The sequence below is a fragment of the Marmota flaviventris genome, chromosome 16, assembly GCF_047511675.1.
Source record: "Marmota flaviventris isolate mMarFla1 chromosome 16, mMarFla1.hap1, whole genome shotgun sequence".
NCBI lineage: Eukaryota > Metazoa > Chordata > Mammalia > Rodentia > Sciuridae > Marmota > Marmota flaviventris.
Window position 1 is genome coordinate 47,071,268 of NC_092513.1, and position 25,637 is coordinate 47,096,904.

Here is a 25,637-nt window from a genome sequence, read left to right on the forward strand (position 1 = left end):
AGTGATTTGAAGCTAAAGAGTTACTATATTAATTATACAGCACTGCCATACAAAGTAGCACAAACTAGAAAAACAGAAAGTTATTGTCTCACAGTTCTAGAGACAAGAAGTCTGGAATCAACATGCCAAGGAGAGCCATTCTCCTTCTGAAACCTGTTTGGGGAAGGCTCTTCCTTGCCTCTGTCAGCTTCTGGTTGTTCTCCTAGGCACTGGACTTACATCCTGCGTTAGACAACTCTGCTTTGAAATTGAACACATGAGGGCCACTCCTATTTTCCAAAAGACAGCATGTTGAAAGTCAGGTACTTTTTTGAGGGGGGGGGGGGGGGTTGTCAAACACTTCCATTAGGTTGTTTGTTGCTTTGGGAGAAAAATTCTATCCTGTATGTGTTGCCTTTTGAACTTTTCTTCATGAAGTCTCCATGAAGACAGGCTGCCACAGGGAAACAGATGGGAGCAGGAAGAAGTTGGCCCCACACTCAGGGAGCTGATGATCTAAGATGGAAACAGATGTGAAAACGAACAGTTTTAAGGTGATGACTGGAATTAGCAAGGTGACTGAAAGTTTAGCTTGAACTTGAAGGTAGAGTAGCTCACTCAGCTCTGGCAGGTGGTCTAGTGGGTAAGGCAAAATCTCTGCAGTCAGAGAAGCTGGTTTGAATCCCAATTTCACCACACACTAGCTGTGTGGTCTTAAGCACATCAATTAACTTTTCTGTGCTTCAATTTCTTCATCCATAAAATGAGCACACTAAAGTGGCTCATTCGTAAATTCATAAATTGCTTTGACGATTAAGAATTCAATGTGCATAAAGTGGCTTAGGACAATGCCAAGCATGTGTTACATGAAGTTCTTGTCTTAAGCTGGGGAGCAAGACCCTGATTATCAGGCTGCTTCCCCTACTCACCATTCTACACGCCCCTCATTTGGTACCTTCCTTTACAGTATGTGTGGTATGAGCCACAGCTTGAAAGAAATGGATAAATGGATTTCTTCCCTACCTCTCACAGTTATGGTGCATCAATAATCTCTTAAAATCCATATTTCTCTCTAGTCAGTATTTATCTATTAATTCAACATGTTGTTTATGACCTTGTAGGATGAGGAAACCACTGAGGGAATACAACATTTGTGACATTGAGAAAATGGGACACATGGAATTCAGTGAACTGACTTTCCCCAGGGCAGTTTCCACTCTGTTACCATGAGGGATCTAATCAGTGTCCTGTGGCTCTTTCTTGCAAAGCAAAAAAGGCTCTCTGCCTCTGTGCAGATGCAGGCCTCCCCCGTCCCCCCTGGCTGGATTTCAACCCCCACCCTCCTCCTAAGTCAGGATGCCCTGTACACAACACAACTTTAGCCAGCTCCATTGATTTTAACCACACAGGTACCATTTAATAAATCGTTTCCTCTCTGGACAAAAGGATGCAGAATGTTGAGCACAAGTAAACTGAGGTTTCATAAATGCCTCAATCATAACTAGAAACAAATTTATGACTTGGGAGAATACTACTGCCACCTAAATTAACATTAAAAATTAAAACCTCCCCCCAAAATGTTACTTTAGTCAATAAAAATATATCCCTACATAAGCAAATAATATCTGAACCACTAATATGAACCAAAGTAATTTACAATGCTATAATCTGAAAGGTTATCAAAGTCTTTGTAACTTATTTGGCCTGCCAAATGTATTCAGTATATATTGTAATGTATTCAAAAGAATTTTACTCAAAATTTTTATTTGACTATTGTAACAACTCATCTTTGTAGTTTACAATTTTATTGAATCAAAGTGTGGAATATGATATGTCAAGAAATTTGTAATATTTTGAACAACCCACAATAAAAAATTAAAAAAAAAAAAGAAATCTTACCCAAGAAGAATTAACATTTATAAGCATTAAATAAATGTATGAGATAGATATTAATATTTATTCTGTTTTATATATGGGAAACTAAGATTATACAATCAAAAGGAATGAAAAAATGTAAAGAGAGCCTAAGAGATTTGTGGAATGTCATCAAGCAGACCAACATACACATTAGGGGAATCTCAAGAGGAGAGGACAAAGAAAAAGAGAAGAAAAAAATATTTTAAAAAACATCTGAAAACCTGTCAAACAGATGATATAAATCTATCAAGGAAACTCTACAAACACCAAGTAGGATAAACTCAAAGAGATTTATACCAGGACACATTATAATCAAATTGTCAAAAGGAGTAAATACTGAAATTGGCAAAAGAGAAGCAATTCATCACATAATGGGAATCCTCAATTAGATTAATGACCTTTTTCTCATCAGAGACCATGGAGATCAGAAAGCAGTAACACGACATATTTAAAGCACTGAAGGAAAAAATAAAACTATAAATCAAGAATTTACCCCCACCCCCTGAAGTAACTTAGCAAGGTACTGTCTCTAAATAAAATATTAGAAGGTCTAGGAATGTGGCTCAGTGGTTAAATGCCCATGGGCTCAATCCCTGATACAAAAACAACAACAACAACAAAAACCTCTATTCCCAGTAAAAACTATTCTTCAGATATAAAATAGAAACCAAGACATTCCCAAGTAAACAAAAACTTGGGAAATTCATTGCTAGTAGCAGTAGACCTGCCTTACAAGAAATGCTAAATGGAGCCTTTTTAGCTGAAGGACACTAGGCAGTATCTCAAAGCCATACAAGAAATAAAGAGCGGGAGTACAGGTAAGTGCATAAGTAAATATAAAAGCCAGTATTATTGTATTATCTGTTTTCTATTTTTCCCCTATATAACTTAAAAGATAAATATACAAGATGATAAGGATAAATTTCTGTCAACAAAGAAGAACATAGAAAGGCATAATGTGCAATAACACCATAAAGAATAGGCACAGGGCTGTATAGGAACAAAATATTGGATGCTATTGAAGTTAAGTTGGTATCAATTCAAACTGAATTATTATAAATTTAGGGTGCCAATTTTAATCTTCAGAGTAATCATTAAGAAATACCTTTAAAATATTAAAAAAAGGAAATGAAGTTAGAATTAAAACAGTACCATAGAAAAGTCAAAACACAAAAGAGGATAATAATAGAAAAATTGAGTAAACAAAAATAATAAATAAAACATACAGAAAACAATAGCAAAATGATAGAAATCCTTTATTAGTGATGACTTTTTAAATCACCAATTTAAAGGTAGAAATTGGCAGAAGATTTTTTAAATGATCCAAATATTAAGAGACTTGTTTTACAGCAACAAGTGCTGGCGAGGATGTGGGGAAAAGGGTACACTTGTACATTGCTGGTGGGACTGCAAATTGGTGCGGCCAATTTGGAAAGCAGTATGGAGATTTCTTGGAAAGCTGGGAATGGAACCACCATTTGACCCAGCTATTCCCCTTCTCGGTCTATTCCCTAAAGACCTAAAAAGAGCATGCTACAGGGACACTGCTACATCGATGTTCATAGCAGCACAATTCACAATAGCAAGACTGTGGAACCAACCTAGATGCCCTTCAATAGACGAATGGATAAAAAAAATGTGGCATTTATACACCATGGAGTATTACTCTGCATTAAAAAATGACAAAATCATAGAATTTGCAGGGAAATGGATGGCATTAGAGCAGATTATGCTAAGTGAAGCTAGCCAATCCCTAAAAAACAAATGCCAAATGTCTTCTTTGATATAAGGAGAGTAACTGGGAACAGAGTAGGGATGAAGAGCATGAGAAGAAGATTAACATTAAACAGGGATGAGAGGTGGGAGGGAAAGGGAGAGAGAAGGGAAATTGCATGGAAATGGAAGGAGACCCTCAGGGTTATACAAAATTACATACAAGAGGAAGTGAGGGGAAAGGGAAAAATAATACAAGGGGGAGAAATGAATGACAGTAGAGGGGGTAGAGAGAGAAGAGGGGAGGGGAGGGGAGGGGAGGGGGATAGCAGAGGATAGGAAAGGCAGCAGAATACAACAGACACTAGTATGGCAATATGTAAATCAATGGATGTGTAACTGATATGATTCTGCAATCTGTATACGGGGTAAAAATGGGAGTTCATAACCCACTTGAATCAAAGTGTGAAATATGATATGTCAAGAACTATGTAATGTTTTGAACAACCAACAATAAAATTTTTTTTTAAAAAAGAGACTTGTTTTAGATACTAAGACACAAAAAGGTTGAAGAATAGACAAAGATACTCTCAAAGACAACAGTAATTCAGAGCATAAAGAAAAATATTTTTTAAAGAAAACTCACTGCTTTAATGCATTTGCCTTTTTTCTAATTTTTTTATTTTTATTTTTAGTGTATTGTAGCTACACATGATAGTAGGGTTTATTGTAGCATATTCACAAATGCATATAACATAGTTTGCTCCATTGCAATCCCCAGTACTGTCCCCTTCCCCCTGCCCTCTCTCCCCCATCCCTTTCCTCTACTCTTGGTTATTTGTGTATTTATTTTAATTGGTACATTGTAGTTATATAAAAAATTTCTTTCAATTCAAGCATTGAACATTTGTAGTTTCCAACTGTTCATTAACGACTCTAAAGAACTATATACTCCAGTAATCTGTGATTTGCTGAGTTACAAATTTAAACTGCAGGCAATCTGCTGTGTGGAATCCTATTTCTTAGCTGATGTGTAAACTGGGCTCTCCAAGAAAAAATACTTGAGTTTGTTTCCTCCAAGAAACATAAAGGGTCAACAAATATATGAAAAAAATGTTCAAAATCCCTAGCAATTAGGGAAATACAAATCAAAACTACGATGAAATTTTATCTCACTCCAGTCAGAATGGCAGCCATCAAGAATAAAACTGATAATAAATGCTGGAAAAGACAGGTGGGGGTGAGGGGTGGGGGTGGGGTAAACACTTGAAAAGCAAAGGGAGATCAATAGAATAGAGGAAAGGGACCAAGTAGTGGGAGGAGGAAAGAGAGAAGGGAAATGCAGGGGAGTGCAATTGGCCCCGTTATATTATAGTGTCACGTACTAATATGTAACAACAAATCCTACCATTATGTACAACCACAACACATCAATTTAAAAATATGGATAAAAAAGCTTGTCTTCTTCATATGTTTTGTATATAAGCTTTCAATGCTAAACTTAGGCTAATTTCCACAAATGTGAAACATATATTAGGAAAATCATTTTTAAAAAGAATTCTTTGCCCTTAAATTTCTGACTGTAGTGATTGATTTGAAATCTTTAAGTAGTTAAGATTAATAATTGTTACAAATATGTCTGTGGACATAGTACAAGCCTTAGATTGCCCAGCCCTTGCTCAACATTTTCACACAGTGAAAGGAAAAAGCCCTTGTTGGAGTTAACAAATGATTTTCTTTCACAATAGCCCTATAAACAGAGCCTTAGTGAAGTTGGCTTTCCTGTTTATGGCCATTAGTCCAAGTTACACAAACACAACCGAAACTGCTCTGTGGCTGACAGCAAGCACACTCGCTCACTGCCATAACTCAGGTGTGTGCATATCTCTGTCAATATCATCCAGGCCAAATACACAGCCCCATATGCAAATCACAGTGTCATAAACAAATGTATAAAGGATGGGTCAAAGTGTCAATGTACAAAATAAAGATCATGTGCTTGGTAAATGTGTGCATTTCATCCCTTACAAGTATAGTATTTATGCAGAGCTACCTAACTCTAGGTGACATTGTTGACGAGGCCTTCCATTTCAATTTATCATCACCTCTGTCAGATGTCTCACGTATTAGATCCCATAGTTAAGTTACCATTCAAAACTAAAGCCCAAAGTGTACCATATTTCATTTGTAATTGCTTTTCAACAGAATAACATTCATTTGTATATTTTTCACGTTTACTTTTTCCATGAACTTCTTTGACTTACGTTCATTTCCATCATCCCTTCATTCAACATTTTCCGAACACCTGCACTGTTTCAGGCCCATTATAAACACTGGCCGTGCAGTTATGAAGAACACAGAATCCCTAAATCACAGAGCTCTCTGAAGCAAAAAACTTAGTGTCTGAGCAGAAACAAATACATAAAACCCTTTTAAATAAATCTTGCCTCCAGAGAAACTTCAGTGAATGTTTTGCACACAACAAACAAAATGTAGACTTTTAAAACATCCTACCTGTTGATACAAGCTACCATTCAAGTATCAGCATTGGTGTTATATGTCTTACCAGAGAGAGAGAGAAAGAGATCACTACCACAAAACCAGATTTTGTTCTAAAACATGACCTTCTTCTTCTTTTTTTTTTTTTTTTTACATTTTGTGCAAAATCCTTTTGACCTGGCTATCCCCCAAAATTTATTTTTAGAAAGTTCATAGAAATAGAACTATTTTGGCTAACTCTTCTGTTTCCCATCTTGAGCTGCACATAAGGAGATTGAGGTCAAGCATCACTTAGACACAACCATTAATCATAATCCCTTTTCTCCACCTGTCTCCCTCCTCCTCTCAATTTTCCAAAAGGCAAATCTGTACTAGCTTTTGCCTACTCTGGGCTAGAGTGAGTGTCTAGTAATCCCACCTCTGGAACTCAACTTTCCTATCTTGTCCCCAACATGCTTCTCTTGTGTCAGCCTTACCAAGGCCTCAACTTGTGAAAGCAGAAAGTATAATTCAGCAGGGCCTTTGTTCAACCCTTATTTGCAGAGGGAGAATAAGGTATAATGCCAGACAGCATTTTCTTTCTTCAGGCTACATCCTGCCCTAGAGACATTGTCTGCTGGTTGACCTCAGAAAGCTACCTCCTGGTATATCTAGGAGCTTGAGCCCATATTTAATGACCTACTCTAGAAACCCAATTTGAACAGCAAATGTGATTTTCATTAGCCTCCAGAACAGTAATGCTAACCTATGAACAATCAGTGGGAAGAATTAAGGTGGCCCTCCCTGGATAAATCTGGGGAAGTGGAGATAGATGAAGATCTCTATGATGCCTTTCTTCTTTTCACCTCTACTCTACCCATAATTAGGACAATTTATATTATATATATATATATATATATATATATATATATATATATATAGAGAGAGAGAGAGAGAGAGAGAGAGAGAGAGAGAGAGAGAGGTGAAGAGAAGGAAGGCATCAATATATATATTGTAGACCTTTGTTTATTTATTTTTATGTGGTGCTGAGTATCGAACCCAGTGCCTCACACATGCTAGGTGAGCACTCTACCACTGAGCCACAACCCCAGCCCACAATTTTTTCCAAAGTTGCCTGTTCCAGGCAATCTAGCACACAGTTGTAAGAAGTAAATACTAAAGCTGGTTCTCATCCTTATTTTACTTGGAAATGGGAAAAAAAACTTTTTAACTAGTTTTTTCTAATATGAAACATACAGAATGATTTAGAGGCCACCACCTGATTCCCAAGTCAGCTGGTCATAAGTTATCAACAGTCCTGAATATCTGAGGGAAAAGGCAGGACATATCACAGCTTACATGTGCATGGTTAAGTGGACATATGAATTCTGTTCCCCCAAATAGCAGAAAAGTTAGAAACCTATCTTGAAATGGGGCGTAACTGTGGGCTTACCAGTTATCTCATGGCAGAATACTTAAAAGACCTTTTAACCTTAAGGCAGAGTTATGTGTGGGTGTTTTTTTTTTTCCACAAAACTTCAGAATTTGCTGACTTTTGCTGGAATAACAAGTGGTTGCCATCAGTTTACTGCCTGATAGATATTTAAAGAATACTGAAGGCCCTCACTCTGTTCCTTCAAAGTAAAAGTGTTGTTTTAACAAAATGCACAAAAGTAGACACTACTTAAGGAAATGTATGCCTTGGAAAAGGCATTTTGAAAAACAGGTGTTTAGAAATGTTTTCATTTTTTGTTACTGAAAAGATAGAACTGCATAACTCTAAAAATACTCATATTTTTGAAAACAAGGAAACAAACTTCCCTAATATATTTTAATATTTTCCAAAAAAAAAAAACTTGCAGTGAGTTTTGAATTTATTGTTTAAAACATAAAAACGCAGCACTTTCGCTAGTAGAAAGTACCAATACAACCTGGAAAGAAAATAACTACTAGCCAAATTTCAACTTTTAAAAAAACTTTAGAATAATTGAAGGATAGGGAAAACTGTAAGTACAATGATTTAGGGATCTGGAACAGCGGGAGATCTATGCAGTCACAAAGGGTTTGCACTTATAGGGTCTCTTGTTAGTTTAATGTTCTGCTGTCACCATCTTGAATTTTAAAATAATTTTTAAACAAGGGCTTCACGTATCCATTTTACACAGGACACCATAAAATAGGTAGCTGGCTCTGGAATACAGTAGTTCAATGCATTTCTTCATTTAAATCTACATATTTTAAGTGTATTTTTTTCAGTTATGCAACCACTAAAATCAAGTATTAATATAAAATCAACTGAATTGTTGAATCATAAGTGCTAAACTAAACTTGTCAAAAATAATTATATACTTAATTTCATTTGTATATCTATAGTTATCCACATCCCAAAATAATTAGAGAAGGCAAAATTATTCAAGGACTGGTAGAGAAAAACCTAAGGTATTTTCATTACTGTTATTTTACCTACAGTTTCTCTTTTGCATATTTTATAATATATACACTCTATTAAAATGGTAAAAGGGATTTTCATCAATCATTTTTAATTTCTCTTACTACATATTTTATAATGTGCACAGCATATTAATAGCAAATACATACATATAATTTATAAATAAATCAATATATATAGAACACTGCATGTTCAACTACTTGTCATTTATGAACATGCACCATCAAAAGAATCTCTAACACACTAGACATGCAATGATAATCCTGCTATTTCCCAGCCCAAGTTCCAAAATGACTCCCTCTTATGGCAACTCCCCGTCCTCAGCAGTCCTACCCAGGACAGGTAGGCGATTTCTGCTTAGCACAGAGGATTTGGAGCCAGGACTGGATTCAAGTGCTGCTGCCCTGCCCAGGAAGCGAGCACTTTTCTTAGCCTCCTCTCCTGAGCCGCCTCCCAGCAGGTTGGGAGGCTCCTGCGTCAGAGCCTGGCACACCACAAGATGCTCACTAAGCACCAGCTGCACTATCTTTTCAACCAGGTGTTCCCAGCGGAAGTGTGATCTCTGAAGATCTCCTTTGTCCCAATGACTGAATGGTGGCACTTGGGGGGGTGGGGGTGGAGCGGGAATGAATCTTTTCAGTGACATCAGAGTGATACTAAGGATTTAACCTGAAAGTTCTCTCTTGAACTACACAACAGAAGGTAACTTCCACCAACGCCTGGTAATAAATTCGGGAAGATGAAGAGCCTGGCAAGAGGCGCGCCCTTGAAGCCTGGAGCTCTCACCGTCTGGCCAAGTGCCACCTGGGTGATGGACAGTCGCTGCATCCCGACAGCGCAGCTTCGGACTTTCTCCTCTACAAGCTGGAACCTGACCACAGCCTTCACTCATCCGCGCGCTTCGCCCATCCCCGCCTCGGGCGGCATGCTGCCAGGGCAATGCTCCCACAGGCTCGCTCCTGCGGCACCATGCCACCTTCCGGGGTCCCTGGCACGTGCGGTGCTGGGGCACACTTCCCTGTCGCATGGGGTCACTAACACGTGTGGGGAAAGTACCCATCCCTTGGTCTGGTGCCTTGCCCCGCGGGGAGGGAGTTGGCGCCCCACACCCCACCCCCGCTCTCTGCGGGACCATACCTGGATGGTGTGGCCTCTGCCCGGGGCGTTGGGGCCCCCAACCAACTTGCAGTAGAGCTCTGGCCGGGGCTGCACTCCGCCGGGTCCCCGTTCCCCGCAGGTAGCAGTGGCCCAAATCTTTGCCGCCTCGGCCAGGTTGAAGTAGGGCGGGTGCAGGCTGAGCTCCTCGGCGGGGTCCCGAGCTGTCGCACTCCGGGCTGGCAGCACCCGCAGCACCAGCACAAGCACAAGCAGCGACCGTGGCGACCGCAGGACTGGCAGCGATGTACAGTCTGGAGCCCGCGCAGCCGCCGCCATCCCGGGGCGCGGGATCTTCCTGCCTGGGCCACCCGCCAAGGGACTCGGTGGCACAGCCGTGCGGGCGGCCGCCACTCTCCGTGCGTATCTCGTGGAGCCTGCAGCGCGAGGAGTCAGAACAGCCCCGGGTGTGGGCGGCGCCGGAGCCGCGCCCCTAGTTCCACGCGCGGAGCTCGGGCGTGGGGGTGGCTTTTCGGCTCTGGAAACTGCACCAGCCCGGGCGGGCACCCGCCTGATCAGGAACTGACAGCGCCCAGCCTGGGGCCAGCAGGCGTAGTCTTTGAGGACGCCCGGCGCGCGGCAAACTTCCCCGGCGGGGAACGGGAGAGGCGTTCCCGGGCTAGTACCCAGGCAGCCCGAGCCGGGGCCCCTGAACGGCCCGACCTTCCCAGCGCCAGGGCAGAAATCAGATCGCTCTCCAGATACTCAGGATCTCGGGCCAAACAAAGCCAGTAAATCTGGCTCCTGACCTAAGAGATTTGCAGGAAGTCGCCACCACCTGCAGAACTTTCATCAAAGACGTTGTCCCCAGACAAGTATTGATCTGTATATTCTTCAACAGTGTGCACGTCCAATTCCTGGCACTACAGCCACATACTAGCGGGGATTAGAGAAACTCACCGAATTAGGAGTGGTGGAATGTACACATTTAAAAGATACGAGTTGTGGTTAGCGAGCCAGAAAGGTACCTTAAAGGAAATCCTTTAGATGCCCCATCAGCTCAATTTTTGAGATGTTAAGTGTAAGTTACTGGAGCTGTCACGCTGGACTGAGGACAAAGGGTACTTGCCCAGAGCTGAGGATTGGTCCAGTATGCAGTCCACCTTGCTGAAACTAAGTCCACATAGATCATCTAAGCAATTAGAGGAGGCGTCATTGCTGTGGGCCAGGACGGACGATCAGGGGACTTGTCCAGAGGAAATAAGACTGGAGCTTTGAAAACAGAGAAGGAAAAAAGAGGGAACCTGTGAAAGGGCTGCTCTGCAAGGCTACAGAACCAGGGATAAAGCAGTACACTTGTTGGGGTGGGGGCTGGGGTTGTGGCTCAAAGGAAGAGCACTTGCCTACAATGTGTGAGGCACTGGGTTCATCCTCAGCACCACATAAAGTAAAATAAAGACATTGCGTCCAACTATTAAAAAAAAAAAAGGTACACTTGCAAGCTTTTATGGTCTGAGTGTTCCTGTATCCCCCAAAATCCTAATCCCTAACATGATAGTTTTAGGAGGTGAGGACTTTGGGAGGTGATTAGGCCATGAAGGTGGTTCTGGTGAACGGGTGAACCTTACAAAAGAGACTGGAGTTGATGCTGGTTGGCAGCTTCCAGCATCTGAGGACACAGAGAAGATACTGCTATGAACTAGAAAGTGGAACTGTCACCAGACAGGATATCTGCTGGCACCTTGATCTTAAACTGATCAGCCTCCACAACTATGGGAAGTAAATTTCTGTTGTTTATGGACTATGGAGTATAGGAAATTTTGTTACTGCTGCCCACAGGAATTAATATAAAGGACAAAGACATGACTGGTATATTTATTAAATCCTGTGATATGTTATAGGACAAAATATGTCCATTTAATCTTCCATGTGTTCTCCAAAAAATATGGGGAGAATTGTGAGCATAACACGGAAAGGAAAAGCCATAAAGACCAATAAATTACCTCCATAAAAACTGAAATAAATGTGCATCAAAAAGCTAACTAAATAAAAATGAAAAAACAAAAGAGGGAGAAAATGCATACCATAAATGACATAGGATTAAAGGCTTTAGTACATACACAAAACAAGTATGGAGAAGCTGACCATTTAGGTCTAAAGAGACCTAAATGCAATTCACAGAAAAAGAAACTTTAAAAAACCTAATAAACATATTTGTTTTAAAAAGTTAGAACTTTCTGGAAATTGAAATGCAAGCAAAGCACCAATTAAACTCATATTTTATTTATCAAACTGGTAAAGATTTTTAAAAACTGATGGTTGAAAAGAATCCATGGATTCAAATGTCACACACTGGTAAAAGTAAAACCTATCAGCTTTTAGAAGGACAATGTTTGCTGTGCTTAGCAAATGACTCCAATAGGCATATATTTTCCCTAACATTTACACTTGTAGAGATTTATATCCAGGAAATAATTGGGGCTATTATCAAAGATTCAATGGCAAGTATTTGTCAGAGTTGTTTATACTTTTTTTTAAGTTTAAGGGTAAATGTTTTAAAATAAGGAATTTAGGTAAATGTTTAATAATAAGGAATTTAGGTAAATGTTTAATAATAAGGAATTGGTAAATGATGGTACATCCACATGGTGAAACATTACAAAACCATAAAATAATCTTATAAAAGCATATATATCAATATAAACACACACACATACATATATAATCTTTTTTGCACATATGTAGATATATAATCTTTTTTGCATAGTATTGGGGATCAAAACCAGAGCCTCACATATGCTAGGCAAATGCTCTTACCACTGAGATACACACCTAACCCCCATAGAAGTATATTTTTTGACATAGAAAAATGTTCAAAATATTTTAACAGAATAGATATACAATAATATATGTACAAAAATCAAATGTATTTCTAGACACTAACAATGAACACTCCAAAAAATAAAATTAAGAAAACAATTACATATATAAAAAATAAAAAAGAATAAAATTGTTAAAAATAAATTTAACCAAAAAATGGTAATATTTGTAAAATAAAAACTACAAACATCTTTGAAAGATACTTTAAAAGACCAAAATACAGATGTCCCTTGACTTACAATGGAGTTACATCCTGATAAACTCATCATAAGTTGAAAATATCTTAAGTCAAAAATGCATTCATTTAATATACCTAACTTTCCTACTTCCATAGTTTAGCAACACAGCAAACTATAGAGTATAGGTAATTTACCCTTGTGATCATGTGGTTGATTGGAAGTCTTGATTTACAACTCCTGCCCTGACCAGAATCTAAAGAGAATATGGTACTGCATATTGCAGGCTCAGGAAAAAAAATTTTAATTCAAGATTTGAAGTACAATTTCTGCTGAATTTTGCTATATACTATTGATAAGTTGAAAAATTATAACTAATGTAAATTGGGGAACCATCCATAAATGCTCATGGATTGGAAAACAATATTGTTAAAATGGCAATATCCCCCAAAGCAATCTACAAATTCAGCATAATATCTATCAAAATCTCAACTTTGCTTTTCTTTTTCCAGGAATCAGCAAGCAGATCCTGAAATTCATGTGGAAATGCAAGGGACTTGGAATGGTCAAAACAATCTTGAAAAAAAAAAGTCAAAGGACTTATACTTCCTGGTTTCAAAACTTAATACAAAGTGACAATAATCAAGACAGTGTGGTGCTGACTCAAGGATAAACATATAGATCAAAGAAGTAGAATTGAGATTCCAGAAATAAACCCTTATCTTTATGATCACTTGGTTTTCAACAGGGTACAAAGACCATTCAATGAGAACAGAATCTTTTTAATAAGTGGTGCTGGCACAACTGGATACTCACATGCAAAAGAAGTTGCCCTTACCTCACATCATACGCAAAAGTTAACTCAAATCCCTAAATGTAAGGGCTAAACCTGTAAAACTCTTTGAGGAAAACATGACTCTGGGTTGGCAGTGATTGCTTAGATATATCAAAAGTGCAAGAAAGAAAAGAAAAAAAATAAACCTCGTCAATTTTTAAAAGTCTGTGTTTCGAAGGACAGCCTCACAAAAGTGAAAGATAACCTAAAGAACAGGACAAAGTATGCACAAATCATGTATTAAGAAAAGACTCATATCTAGAATAAAAAACTTTTGTAACTCAACCATTAAAAAATGATGGATAAAATATCTAAACAGGCATTTCTTCAAAAAAGATATTTAAAAAGGTCCATAAGTATTGCTTTCCATTGTTAGTCATCAGGGAAATGCAAATCAAAACCACAAGGAAATACCATTTCTACCATCTAGTATGGCTATTTAAAAAGATAAAAGCAAGTATTTGGTGAGAACATGGAAAAATTGGAACTCTCATACATTGTTGGCGGGAATATAAAATGGTGCATACACTTGGGAAAACATATTGGCAGTTCCTAAGAAAGTCAGATATTAACATTACCATGTAACCCAGATATTCCAATCCTAAGTGCATATTCCAGAGAACTAAGAACATATATCTACATGAAAACTTGCTCATAGATGTTCATAGCAAATTACTCATAACAGCCAAATAGTAAAAATAACCAATGTTCACCAAGTGATGAAAGAATAAACAAAATGTGGTATATCCATACAATGGGATATATGTCACCCATAAAAAAGGAATAGAGATCTGATACATGTTACAATATAGATGAGTCTTGAAATTTTATTAGTTGGGAAAAACTAGACACAAATGGCCACATATTATACAAGGAGTGACTGCTAATGAATCTTGGGTTTCTTGTTGGAGTGATGGAAATGTTCTGAAATTAGTGGTGATGGTTGTATAACTCTGTGAATTTACTAAAAACCACTAACTCATGTACTTTATTAATTTATGGTATATAAGTTATATGTTTGTTTGTTTGTTTGTTGGTACCAGGGATTGAACCCAGGGAGCTTAACCACTGAGCTGCATCCCCAGCCCCAATTTAATATTTTATTTAGAGATAGGGTCTCACCAAGTTGCTGAGGCTGGCTTTGCTGAGGCTCACAATCCTCCTGCCTTAGCTCCTAAGAGGCTGGGATTACAGGAGTGCGTTTCTATGCCTGGCTTTTAGTTATATGTTAATAAAGCTATTACAAAAATTTTTGCAGAACCAAAATATATATTGGTGTATATGAATGTGTGTGTGCGTGCGTGCGTGTGTGTATGTGTGTGTGTGTGTCTAAAAGCAGAACCAAAGGTATTTGAAAGCTACTCAATAGGTTGTTCAAGAGAGGATAGCTGCATGGGGAAAGGGGATTGGGAGGATTTTTGCTCCTTTTTTTTTTTTTTACTTGCCTATATTTGAAAACTTTTCTAATAATTAAGCTATATTGTTTTTGTCCCAACAAGAACTTTTAAAATTCTAGTAAATCAACTGAATGAATGCTCAGCACTGCCTTTAAAGGTTCTACCCTGTTGTAGATGAAAGACGATTAACAAAAAGTAAGAATGAGGGCTGGGATTGTGGTTCAGTGGCAGAGCGCTTGCCTAGCATGTGTGAGGTGCTGGGTTCAATCCTTAGAACCACATAAAGATAAACAAATAAAATAAAGGCATTCTGTCCATCTATAACTACAAAAAAAAATTTAAGCAAGAAAGATAGATTCTATGTATTTTTTAAAGTCCTCTAGACACAGGATTATTTGAAGGAAAACATTCAACAAATGGCTAAGATTCCAAAATTATTTTATTAACAGGCAAATGTGAAAGCAAAGGCTAAATTAAAGACACTGTTCTTTATTTGGGCCAGTAATTCTTTCCCACAACAAGGTCGTTGTGCAGAGATGTTCTGATAGTATCAGAAACCACAGCAGCAGAGCTGACCATCTATGGATTTAAATCAAGACTTTGTCCTCACAGCATCACCTTTTACTCTACAAGGCAATATCTAATAGCATGGCATAGAAATTGATCGTATTGTACCATGACACTCTTTCTTTTTATGTTTTTTTTTTAACATCCTCTAGTCAGAGGATATGTAATATCATTAACCTCATTTTGTCCTTACTGTTTAAAAATAACTTTGTGTTGTCCAAGTAGGAATGTATTTGCCCACTGAGACTAGCTTCAAAGATAATCAAATAAAAGCTACATATCTAAAGTGAATATTTGTTAGTGAAATTATCTCTCAGAAGATTATGTATGTAAAACAAACACCCAGGAGGCGCCTATCTTCCACAGGCCTGGGTACCAGAAATATAAATATGAATGATGCAAATGAGATTTGGATTGGGGGTTCAGGGTTGGGTGCAGAAAGGTTATTTTGAAATTTAAATGAAGGTATGTATGAGCAGGTACTTTTAAACATCAAAGCAATAAATGTAAGGCACACTTGTGTTCTTAAGATGGGGCTGTTAGGTACTAACATAGAAAGACAATGCTTACAGGAATTAAGTAACTTACTCGTATGTTAAGAAACATGGTGGACCCAGGACTTTCATTCTTTCTTTCCCCCCCTTGGAAATGGAGTCTTCCTATGTTACCCAAGTGGTCCTCAAACTCCTGGGGTCAAAGGATCCTCCTACCCCAGTCTTCCAAGTAGCTGGGACCATAGGTGCACACCCCCACCCACTCCCTGATGGACCCAGGATCCCTGATTCCCAGTTTGTGTTCCAAGAAGAACAGAAGGATTCTGAGAGAACAGAAGGAAAGTGATGGCTGAGTGAAGCCCATCTGTGACGAGAAGACCACAGTTGATTCTGAGCACAGAGGAGCTATTGGTTTACTTGGTCTAGGAGGGGTGGGTGGAACAGACATGCATAGTTGGGTGTAAACAAACCACACCAACACCAGTGAGTTTGGGGTTGGCTGGCCTCCCAGTACTTGAGAAGTGATTCATGCTTAGTTATGTCCTTCAGATCTCAAGATAGAAATGCAACTGGCCATGCTATTGTTGAAAAGAATTTCCCTAGAGTCAAGAACCTAGACATGCAAGGGTGACAAACTCAGTGTCTTGCAAGGGCATAATAGGACTCAATAATATCCCTTTAATACAGTGATTTGCCTAACAGTACGCTCATAGCTGATGCTCCTCTAAGTCAAAGCATAAGTTTCTCTTTTTTGCACCCCCTCCCCAATACTTCCCACGTCCTCTAGGAATATGAACTGGGATCAGAAACCCTGGGTCCTGTTTATTATTACTAAGCTTCTTTAAATTCTATTGTTAAACTGCAGCTACTTGCCATTGCCCTTGGTATTACTTTATAAGCAGGTTTCAAGTTTTCCTCATTCATCATCACTTCACAGAGAAAGCCATGACCTCATTCTAGGCCAAGAGCAAGTGTGGATCACAAATAGCAATGAAAAGAACACACACAAAACAGGAAAATGAAAGACATTTCTACTTATAATACCACACACCTGTGGCCTCCAGAGGGAACTAGACAATGAGTAAATTCTGCTGTCTCATTGGTTGGATTCATGGCAACCCCCATAGGTAAGGGAAAGCATCTTTTGGAACCCCACCATTGTATATGACCTTCTGCTTTGAAAGAATTTCACAAACTGTATTTCTTTTTTTCTTTCTTTCTTTTTTTTTTTTTTTTTTTTTTTTTTTGCACTGGGAATTGAACTCAGGGCCTCATACATGCAAGGCACATGCTCTACCATTGAGCTACATCCCCAGCCTCAACAATATTTTTTAACAAATATTTTTCTATGTTATTAAAGATCTACATAATTGAAAATGTAGGGTTTTGGGCAGAGATGGGAGGGTTACCAGGGATTGAACTCGACCACTGAGCCACATCCCCAACCCTGTTTTGTATTTTATTTAGAAACAGGATCTCAGTGAGTTGCTTAGCACCTCGCTTTTACTGAGGCTGGCTTTGAACTCTCAAACCTCCTGCCTCAGCCTCTGGAGCCACAGGTATTACAGGTGTGTGCCACCCCACCTGGCCCAAATGTAGGCTTTTGATTGGCATGAAATAATTAGCATAACCATACTGAGCTAAAATTATTCCAGCTCAGACTGAAGAAAGTGTACCCCAATATTAGGTCATTTGCCATACTCTAAGGCAGCTTTTCTATTAATCATCTTGGAAACAGAATTTCCTCTAGAATCCTGGGCATCAGGAAACACAAATCTAAAATCATTCAGTTTTGTTGACAGATAAGGAAGACCAGGTTAAGGGACTTACTTAAGTCCTTATTACCATGAAATGGTCTCCAGAATCCACCATGTGCCTGCCTATGATTATGTATGCCTCCTCCCTCTTCCTCCCCTCTCCTAGCCTCAGGTCTAAGGGCTTCTTGTGAAAGAGTGAGAGACTCAATCGGCGCGTGGCCTTTGTCTGATTCATCTTCTGAGCTCAGAATCCTCAATGTTAACCAAACCAGGAATTCTCAGCCTGATTGTAGCCAGTGTTTTGGCTCACTGCACGCAGATTTCAGCTCTCGTTGGAACCTTGACAATGGGACCTCCTGTTAGAGCACTCCCTGGTAGGTGGTTCTGCCAAAGACCCTATGAACAATTCACATTCCAATTGCATGAACTTCTTTCCAGCTCTTGCTTCACACACTCGGGTTTGGCCTTTGTGTGAAACCTGCAGTTGGGCAGAGTAGGTAATTTTATACAATTGTTATTAAGGGGCATTCTTTCTTCCTGCCCTAGGTGTGTGTTACTACAAGCAGTATTCTAGGATAAAAGAAAGCCTACACCTATGTAATAGCACCTTTTCTTTCCTACCAGCCCAGAGCTACCCTGCTAGGTAAGTGGGTGGAAGCCATTATTCTCATTTTATGGATGAGTAAAAATAAGTTGGTAAGTAATAAAACTGTCTTGCTCTGGCTTAGTGGGGATTTAGGGAATGGAGTCTTTATTTTCTTGATAGAAAGTCGTGAATTACTCTGGCGGAGATTTTAAGTAAAACTTAGAAAGCAGCCTGTGAGAGGTGGTATTGTATCATTTTCACTTTTTCTGTTTTCTTGGTGGCCTTAAGTTTAAGGATTTGAATTCCATTAGGTAACAGGATGAATGGAGTAAGAACACATCACCGTCCCGTGTTCATCACTCTGTACTTTGTTTCTAGTTCTGAAACACATCACATCAGAGGCATGCATTTTAGTAAGAATCTGCCAAGCAGGCCCAATAAAGGGTCTTTCTTTAGATTGGACTGGAGCATCCTCCAAACGCCCATGTGTGAAAGGCTTAGTTCCCTGTCCAGGGTGTTATTGGGAGGACATGGAACCTCTAGGAGGTGAGGTCTAGCAGAAGGAAGTTCGGTCCTTGGAGGTGTGCCCTTGAAGGGGATGTGAAGGTCCCAACCCCTTGGTGTCTCTCTCTTTGCTTCCAGTCTGCCATGAGGTGAACAGGCCTTCCCCTTCCATGTTTTCCCCCCATGATTTATTTCACTGTCAAACACCCAAAGCAACAGGACCAAGAGACCATGGACTAAAACCTCTAAAACCTTTCCTTTTTTAAAGTTGATTATCTCAGGTACTTTGTCACAGTAACAAAAAACTGACAGAAGCCATTTAAGAACAAATGCTACAGACTCTGAGGACAGGGGCTGACACAAGGGGTTTTTATTCTCCATATCATGTAAAATTGCTGAGAGCCACAGCGGAGTCGGAATGGCCCCTGGCATTTTGCCAATAGTATTGGTTGAGAGGCGAGCCATTTAGATGATGCTGGATTGATTCAATTGTATATTAGACCTTTAGGGTCTGCCTGGGTGCCCGCTACTTTGGAGTTCTCGCGAGGATTGCCTGAGGAGTTCGCATTTGCTGGGGAAGTGCGGGAGGAGGGATTTCCGGTTGGTGTGTGGGGTGTCCTGGGAGAAGGCCGCGTTTGTGGCGTTAGGGAGAGTTCGGAAATAAAGTTTGTTCCTGCTTGAGTGGCTCGTGATTTGTGCCCAGCCAGACTGCGGCATAAAATCACCAAAAAATACCTTACACAGAGTAGCAGGTTGGTCAATATTTGTCAAAATTTAGGTTGAATTAATTTCACTTGGGTCCTAGAGCATAGGGCTAAGAGACAACTTTGTAAGCCATATATAATCATCAAGGATATCTCCCATCACCTAATGCTCTAAACAATCTCTTAATGTTGAGAAGTTCACAGAATAAATGAGGGTGCTTGCATCAACACTTCTTAAGAAGGCAGTGTAGATCCAGCTTGCTCGTCCCTGTGCTTTTTTAGTCTAGATTTGTAAAGTACTTATATCTTTGTGGAACTTACCACTTATTCCTTCATCTCATCCAGTGTTTTTCTCTAAAAGTCAATTCCAAAGGGCATTCTGGGAGTGGATGGTTAGCTAGCCAGGACATGGTTGCAGTAGATATGCAAAATAACTGTAAAATAGTACACCATGACACATGGCCCTAAGAGATAAGGGGAGATGGGAGTGGGACAGAGACCATGGTATGCCTGCCAAGGACTGGTGCAGTGTGCAGTTCCATAGTGTGGAGTTATTCCCGAGAAGTGTCTGCCTCCCCTGAGACTGAATTCCTCAGCTCTACTTGCATCTAACTGGGGCCATATTTTTTTATTTTTTGAGCCAATGGAAAGTGATCGGAAGCAATTCATTAAAAACCTCTTCTGTTACTTCATACTTCATCTCTTCCTACCCAGAAGCAAAGAATTCTGAGGCCCTGGGAGATGGCAGACCCACAAGATGAAAGAGTCTAGATCTCTGAGTCACCACATGGATGTTTGCTCCTCACCTGACCTGTGCCTGTATTGGACTGTTACGTAATGAAAAATAGACTTAAATTGAATTAATGTACCAATATTTGGGAAATCATCTGTTAAAGTAGTTAGTATATCTAGCTAATACATCTAATTGAATGACTTTTGTTATACTATTTTTGCACATATGGAAATAGAAAGAAGACCCTCATAATGAAGTATTCAGTTAGCAATAAAAAAGCGAATCAAAGCCCTAAAATCAAATTGTTGCATGGGTCATAATTTTTTGAAAATCTTCAGTTCCTTCATCTCAAAACCTAAGTAGCCTTAACATCTTTATTTTTAAATTATGTTGGAATATTACACTGTGTTTCCCTGAGTTTGCTAAACTGATAACATTAAATACTTGTTTGGTTGAGTTTTTGCTTGCTATTTGCACTCTTTTAAGCTTAACATTCTTTGAAGTATTTTCCTATTGACCTTGAAGGATAAATTCCTTTTAGCTACTGCTATTCATGTGGAACAAATAAATTAATATTTGTCTATTGCCTTGAAACTATCCTTTATAAAAGAAATCTCCTAAAATAGTTTATCAGTCAGATAAACTAATTAGATGTGGTATTGTTATTTAAAACCCATAGTCTACACATCTCTAATTCTCTTTTCTCACCTCTTCAACAAAAATGCACAGAAAAAGTAGATCTTCACTTAGAATATAACTCATGTTAAAATTATATGCAACGGAATTCTTTTGACTATGCCCTGTTCTGGGCCAATCCATTTCTATCAGCAATACCACCAATTTTTCAGGTATCCCAGAGGTAAGTTTTTTGTGAAAGTATTTAGCATAGCACCTAACTCATAAGTGCTTAATAGTCATCAATTAACTTTTCCCTTTCACTTATCAGAATAGAAACATGGATTTCTCAGACTCTTTCCATTATGCCTTATGTTTAAATGACATTGATTATCATTGGCCTGAATTCACTTTCATCCAGGTCAAAATTATTGCCATAGCTTCTCTGCTGCTCTCTCCGTGACCATTCTGTCTCCCTTAAAATCCATCTTGCATATTAATAGAAGAGCAGCAGTAGGTGCCAAATCAAGGTGCTGCCTTGACATTAGACCAGAGACCCTGTACCTGCTAGAAGAAAATGTAGGCCCAACTCTCCGTCTTGTTGGCTTAGGAACCAGATTCCTCAACAAGACTCCTAAAGCGCAAGAAGTAAAATCAAGAATTAATAAATTAGATGATATCAAACTAAAAAGCTTCTTCACTGCAAAGGAAACAATCAAGAACGTGAAGAGAGAGTCTACAGAATTGGGGAAAATCTTTGCCACCTACATCTCAAATAGAGCACTAATCTCTAGGATATATAAAGAAATCAAAAAACTTAACACACCCACACATACACACACACACACACACACACAAAGAATCCCATCAATAAATGCTCAGAGGAAGTGAACAGATATTTCACAGAAGAAGAAATATAATCAGTCAACAAATATATGAAAAATGTTTAACATCTCTGGCAATTAGAGAAATGCATATTAAAACTACACTGAGATTTCATCTCACTCCAGTTAGAATGGCAATTATAAAGAATACAAGTAACAATAAATGTTGATGAGGATGTAGGGGAAAAGGTACACTCATACATTGCTGGTGGGACTGCAAATAGGTGCAACAACTCTAGAAAGCAGTATGGAGATTCCTCAGAACATTTGGAATGGAACCATCATTTGACCCAGTCATCCCACTCCTTGGCATTTACCCAAAAGACTTAAAATCAGCATACTGTAGTTATATAGCCACATCAGTGTTTATAGCAACTCAATTCACAGTAGCTAAGCTATGGAGCCAAACTTGATACCCTTCAGCAGATGAATAGATAAAGAAAATATGATATATTTTGGACTACTACTCAGCCTTAAAGAAGAATGAAATTATGGCATTTGCAGGTAAATGGATGGAGCTGGAGAATATCATGCTAAGAAAAATAAGCCATTCCCAAAAATCCAAAGGACAAATGTTCTCTCTGATATTTGGATGCTAACACACAATAAGGAGTGGGAAGTGAAGAATAGAAGTTCAATGGATCCAACAAAGGGAAATGAAGGGAAGGAAGGGGGTGGGAATAGGAAAGACAATAGAATGAATCATACATTACTTTCCTTTGTTCATATAGGAACATACAACCAGTGTAACTCCACATTATGTACAACCACAAGAATAGGAAGTTATATTCCATTTACATGTAATATGTTAAAATACCTTCTATGTCATATATAACTAAAAACAAAAAAAATAGAAATTTTTTAAAAAAGTGGTTTCCGTGACTGCTTTCTGCCCACCTTGTTGATCCAAGCTGTACTGCTCAGCTTTCAAGCCTCCAGATTGGAATCCTCCCTCCTAAGTACACTTATTTGGCCCTACTCTTGATTACCCATCTTCTTCTTACGATCAGGCCTTTTTTCTCATGTCAAAAAAGACACCAAATTCTGTCCATTTTATTTCTTTTTTTAATATTTATTTTTTAGCTGTAGTTGGACTCAATACCTTTACTTCACTTATTTATTTTTAGGTGGTGCTAAGGAGCAAACCCAGGATCTCGCAGATGCAAGGCGAGCACTCTACTGCTGAGCTACAACGCCTGCCCCCAGTTTATTTCTTAAGTAATCCTCAAGTCAGGCACAACTTCATCCTCATGGTAAATTAGTTCAAGACCACATTGTTTCACACCTGAACTGTTACAAGGTCTTCTCCCTCCTTCTTGCCTTCATCCAATTCACACTCCCCACTGCCTCCACTGAGATTTTTCTAGAGCCAGCTTACCCAATATGTCAGCCAAGAGGCACATCTGGATATCTACACTTAAGTTTAAAGTTGAATTTATCTGATCACATTTCAAGTACTCCTGTGGTTATGGCTTCTCATACTCAATAGAAAAAAAAAAAAGATAGAACATTTTCGTCCTTATTGAAAGTGCTATCCGTGCTGTCCAGTAGAACGAACAAACAACATGCTCATGTCTCTACTCGGCTTGATACCATTATGTTTCTTATCACATAGGAGATAAAGTTTGAAATCCTTGGTGGGCTCAGTTGACCTTGGCTTTCTTTTCTGCCCCTGCACTTGCCCACCTTGTACCCTCTTCTCCAGGCTTTTCTAAATGTCCCCCATTCCACAATGTGTCTCCATGAATTAATAAATTCCTACCTTCTGCTGGGAGTGCCCTTCTCCACTTACCCCGCTGTATCACTCCAATGTATTCTTCAAAATCTAGTTCATGAGTTGCCATGTTTGACAGGTTTGATGGTTAATTTTTGGTGTTAGTTTGACTAGAGTCAGAGGTACTCAGATCGTCAGTAAAACTTCATTTGTGAGCGTGTTTGTGAGAGTGTTTTCAAAAAAGAATTTCATTTCAATCAGTAGCTGAAAAAAAGAAGATCCACCCTCACCGATGGGGGCAGTCCTCCTCTGCCACATCCAGGTCCAGGACAGAACAAAGATGACTTGAGCTAGGACATCCATCTTTACCAACCCGCAGACAGCAGAGTTCCTAGTCTTCCAGAATCCAGACTCTGGGATTTATTGATACCAGCACCTCCCCATCACCACACTCCTGCCCCATTCTGGGGCCTCCACCTTGAACTGAGAGTCACACAATTAGATCCTCTGGTTCTCAGACCTTCAGACTTGGACTGAATTACACACCTGCCTTCCTGATTCCCCAGCTTACATATTGCATATTGAGGGACTTCTTGGCCTCCATAATTGTATGAGCTGATTATTGTAATAAACCCTCGTCTGTATCTTTCTAATGGTGTATCTGTTTGTCTGTCTACCCTGTGTATCCTACTGGTTTTGTTTCTTTGGAAAACCTTAAGGCAGGAGACTTTCTCTGGCCCCATTGTGGACACCCCACTCACCCTAAGTGGCCATTCCTATCACTGCGCTGGCACAGCCTATATTCATGCCTCTATTGCAGTGCTGATATCTGCCACTCACTAGGCTATGAGCAGGCAACAGGTTTAACTCATTTTGTATCCCCGTAATCTAGCACAATGTCTGGCACACAAGTAGGTACCTAATAAATATTCATGGAATAAAAGCAGTACCAGAGCCTGGAGTAGAAACAGTCTTCTTCCTTCCCTGGACTGCAGTACCCTGTATCCAGGAGGATCTGTGGCTCCACATGCCATTCCATTTCCAACCATTCCTCACAAATGTGCAGCTCTCAGCCTCTCCCCATGTAGTTGAACAAAGCCCTGTGACCAGACCATCAGTTATGACAGACAAAGAAACCAGCTGACAAATTGACTTTCAAGAGCCCTGCCTTCTCAAAGGACAAGGTCTCAGGTTTGAGAAAATCTAATTACTTTCTTGAAGCTGTTGATTTCTCTTGATCTCTGCATTCATGGGGCCAGTGTCTTTCATCTCCAAGAGAAGGGCCAGTAGAGCCAGATGATAGCTGTGGTCAATTCCATATGCTCAGATTTAGATTCTCAATGGGTTCTAAGACCACCTCTCCATGTGTTGAAGGCTGAATCTGAATAAGCCATGATTAAAAGACTGAAATTCTTTACTAATTTACATCCTGTATTGATAAAATATAGCAGTTAGTTATATTCTATCTTAAATTATTTTCAACATCATTTTTACTATTGATATTCTCCAACCCCATAGCAAGCACTCTGAATCCAAGTAAAATGTATCTTGCACACCACTTTGCCTAGTGATAATGACTAACTAGGCACTCAATAAATACTTCTAAGTTTATTATTATGCTTGGCCCATCTAATCTGGTGAGTTTATATATGTCCACAAACCCCTAAAAGCATCTCCAAATACTATTCTATAAAACTCTAGAACATCAGCTGATTTTCTAGTTAGCCTAATTCTGCCTTATTCATAAAAAATTATAAAATTTACATTTTATAACCTTTATACTTTTTCCATTAGCATGATAGACTGTTACATTGTTGCACCCCAATGAATTGCACCTCTCAGAATTCATGCCCTTGTGTTATTGCTTCTTACACTGAGTCTGGGCTGGGTCATGTGACTTGCTTCAGCAAATGGGACATCAGCAGGCATGATCATCCATCTGCTCAGCAAGCAGAGCTTAGTAAGCTGTTTCTCTTTTGAACACAGATTCTAAGGTGTAAGAAAGTCCAACCATGTGAGATGCACAAAATATGTGAAGTAAAGACTTCCCGAATGTCACGGTTCCATTGAATGCCTTAGAGGGCAGTACCTAAGAGAGACCTCAGAAAAGACCAGCAGAAGAACTGCCCAGCTGATCTCAGCCCAGATTGCTGAATTCAG

The 25,637-nt window shown here is 39.2% G+C and overlaps 1 protein-coding gene across 1 annotated transcript in view; it reads right to left on the reverse strand.

Annotated features, from left to right (window-relative positions):
• The window catches only part of Lama3 (laminin subunit alpha 3), a 247,818-nt gene extending 237,848 nt beyond the window's left edge, over positions 1-9,970 (reverse strand). The window contains exon 1 of the mRNA XM_071602850.1: positions 9,674-9,970. Within this exon, the coding sequence (XP_071458951.1) occupies positions 9,674-9,970 (297 nt within the window). The remainder of the gene's footprint in view (positions 1-9,673) is intronic.
• Positions 9,971-25,637: the final 15,667 nt, after the last annotated feature.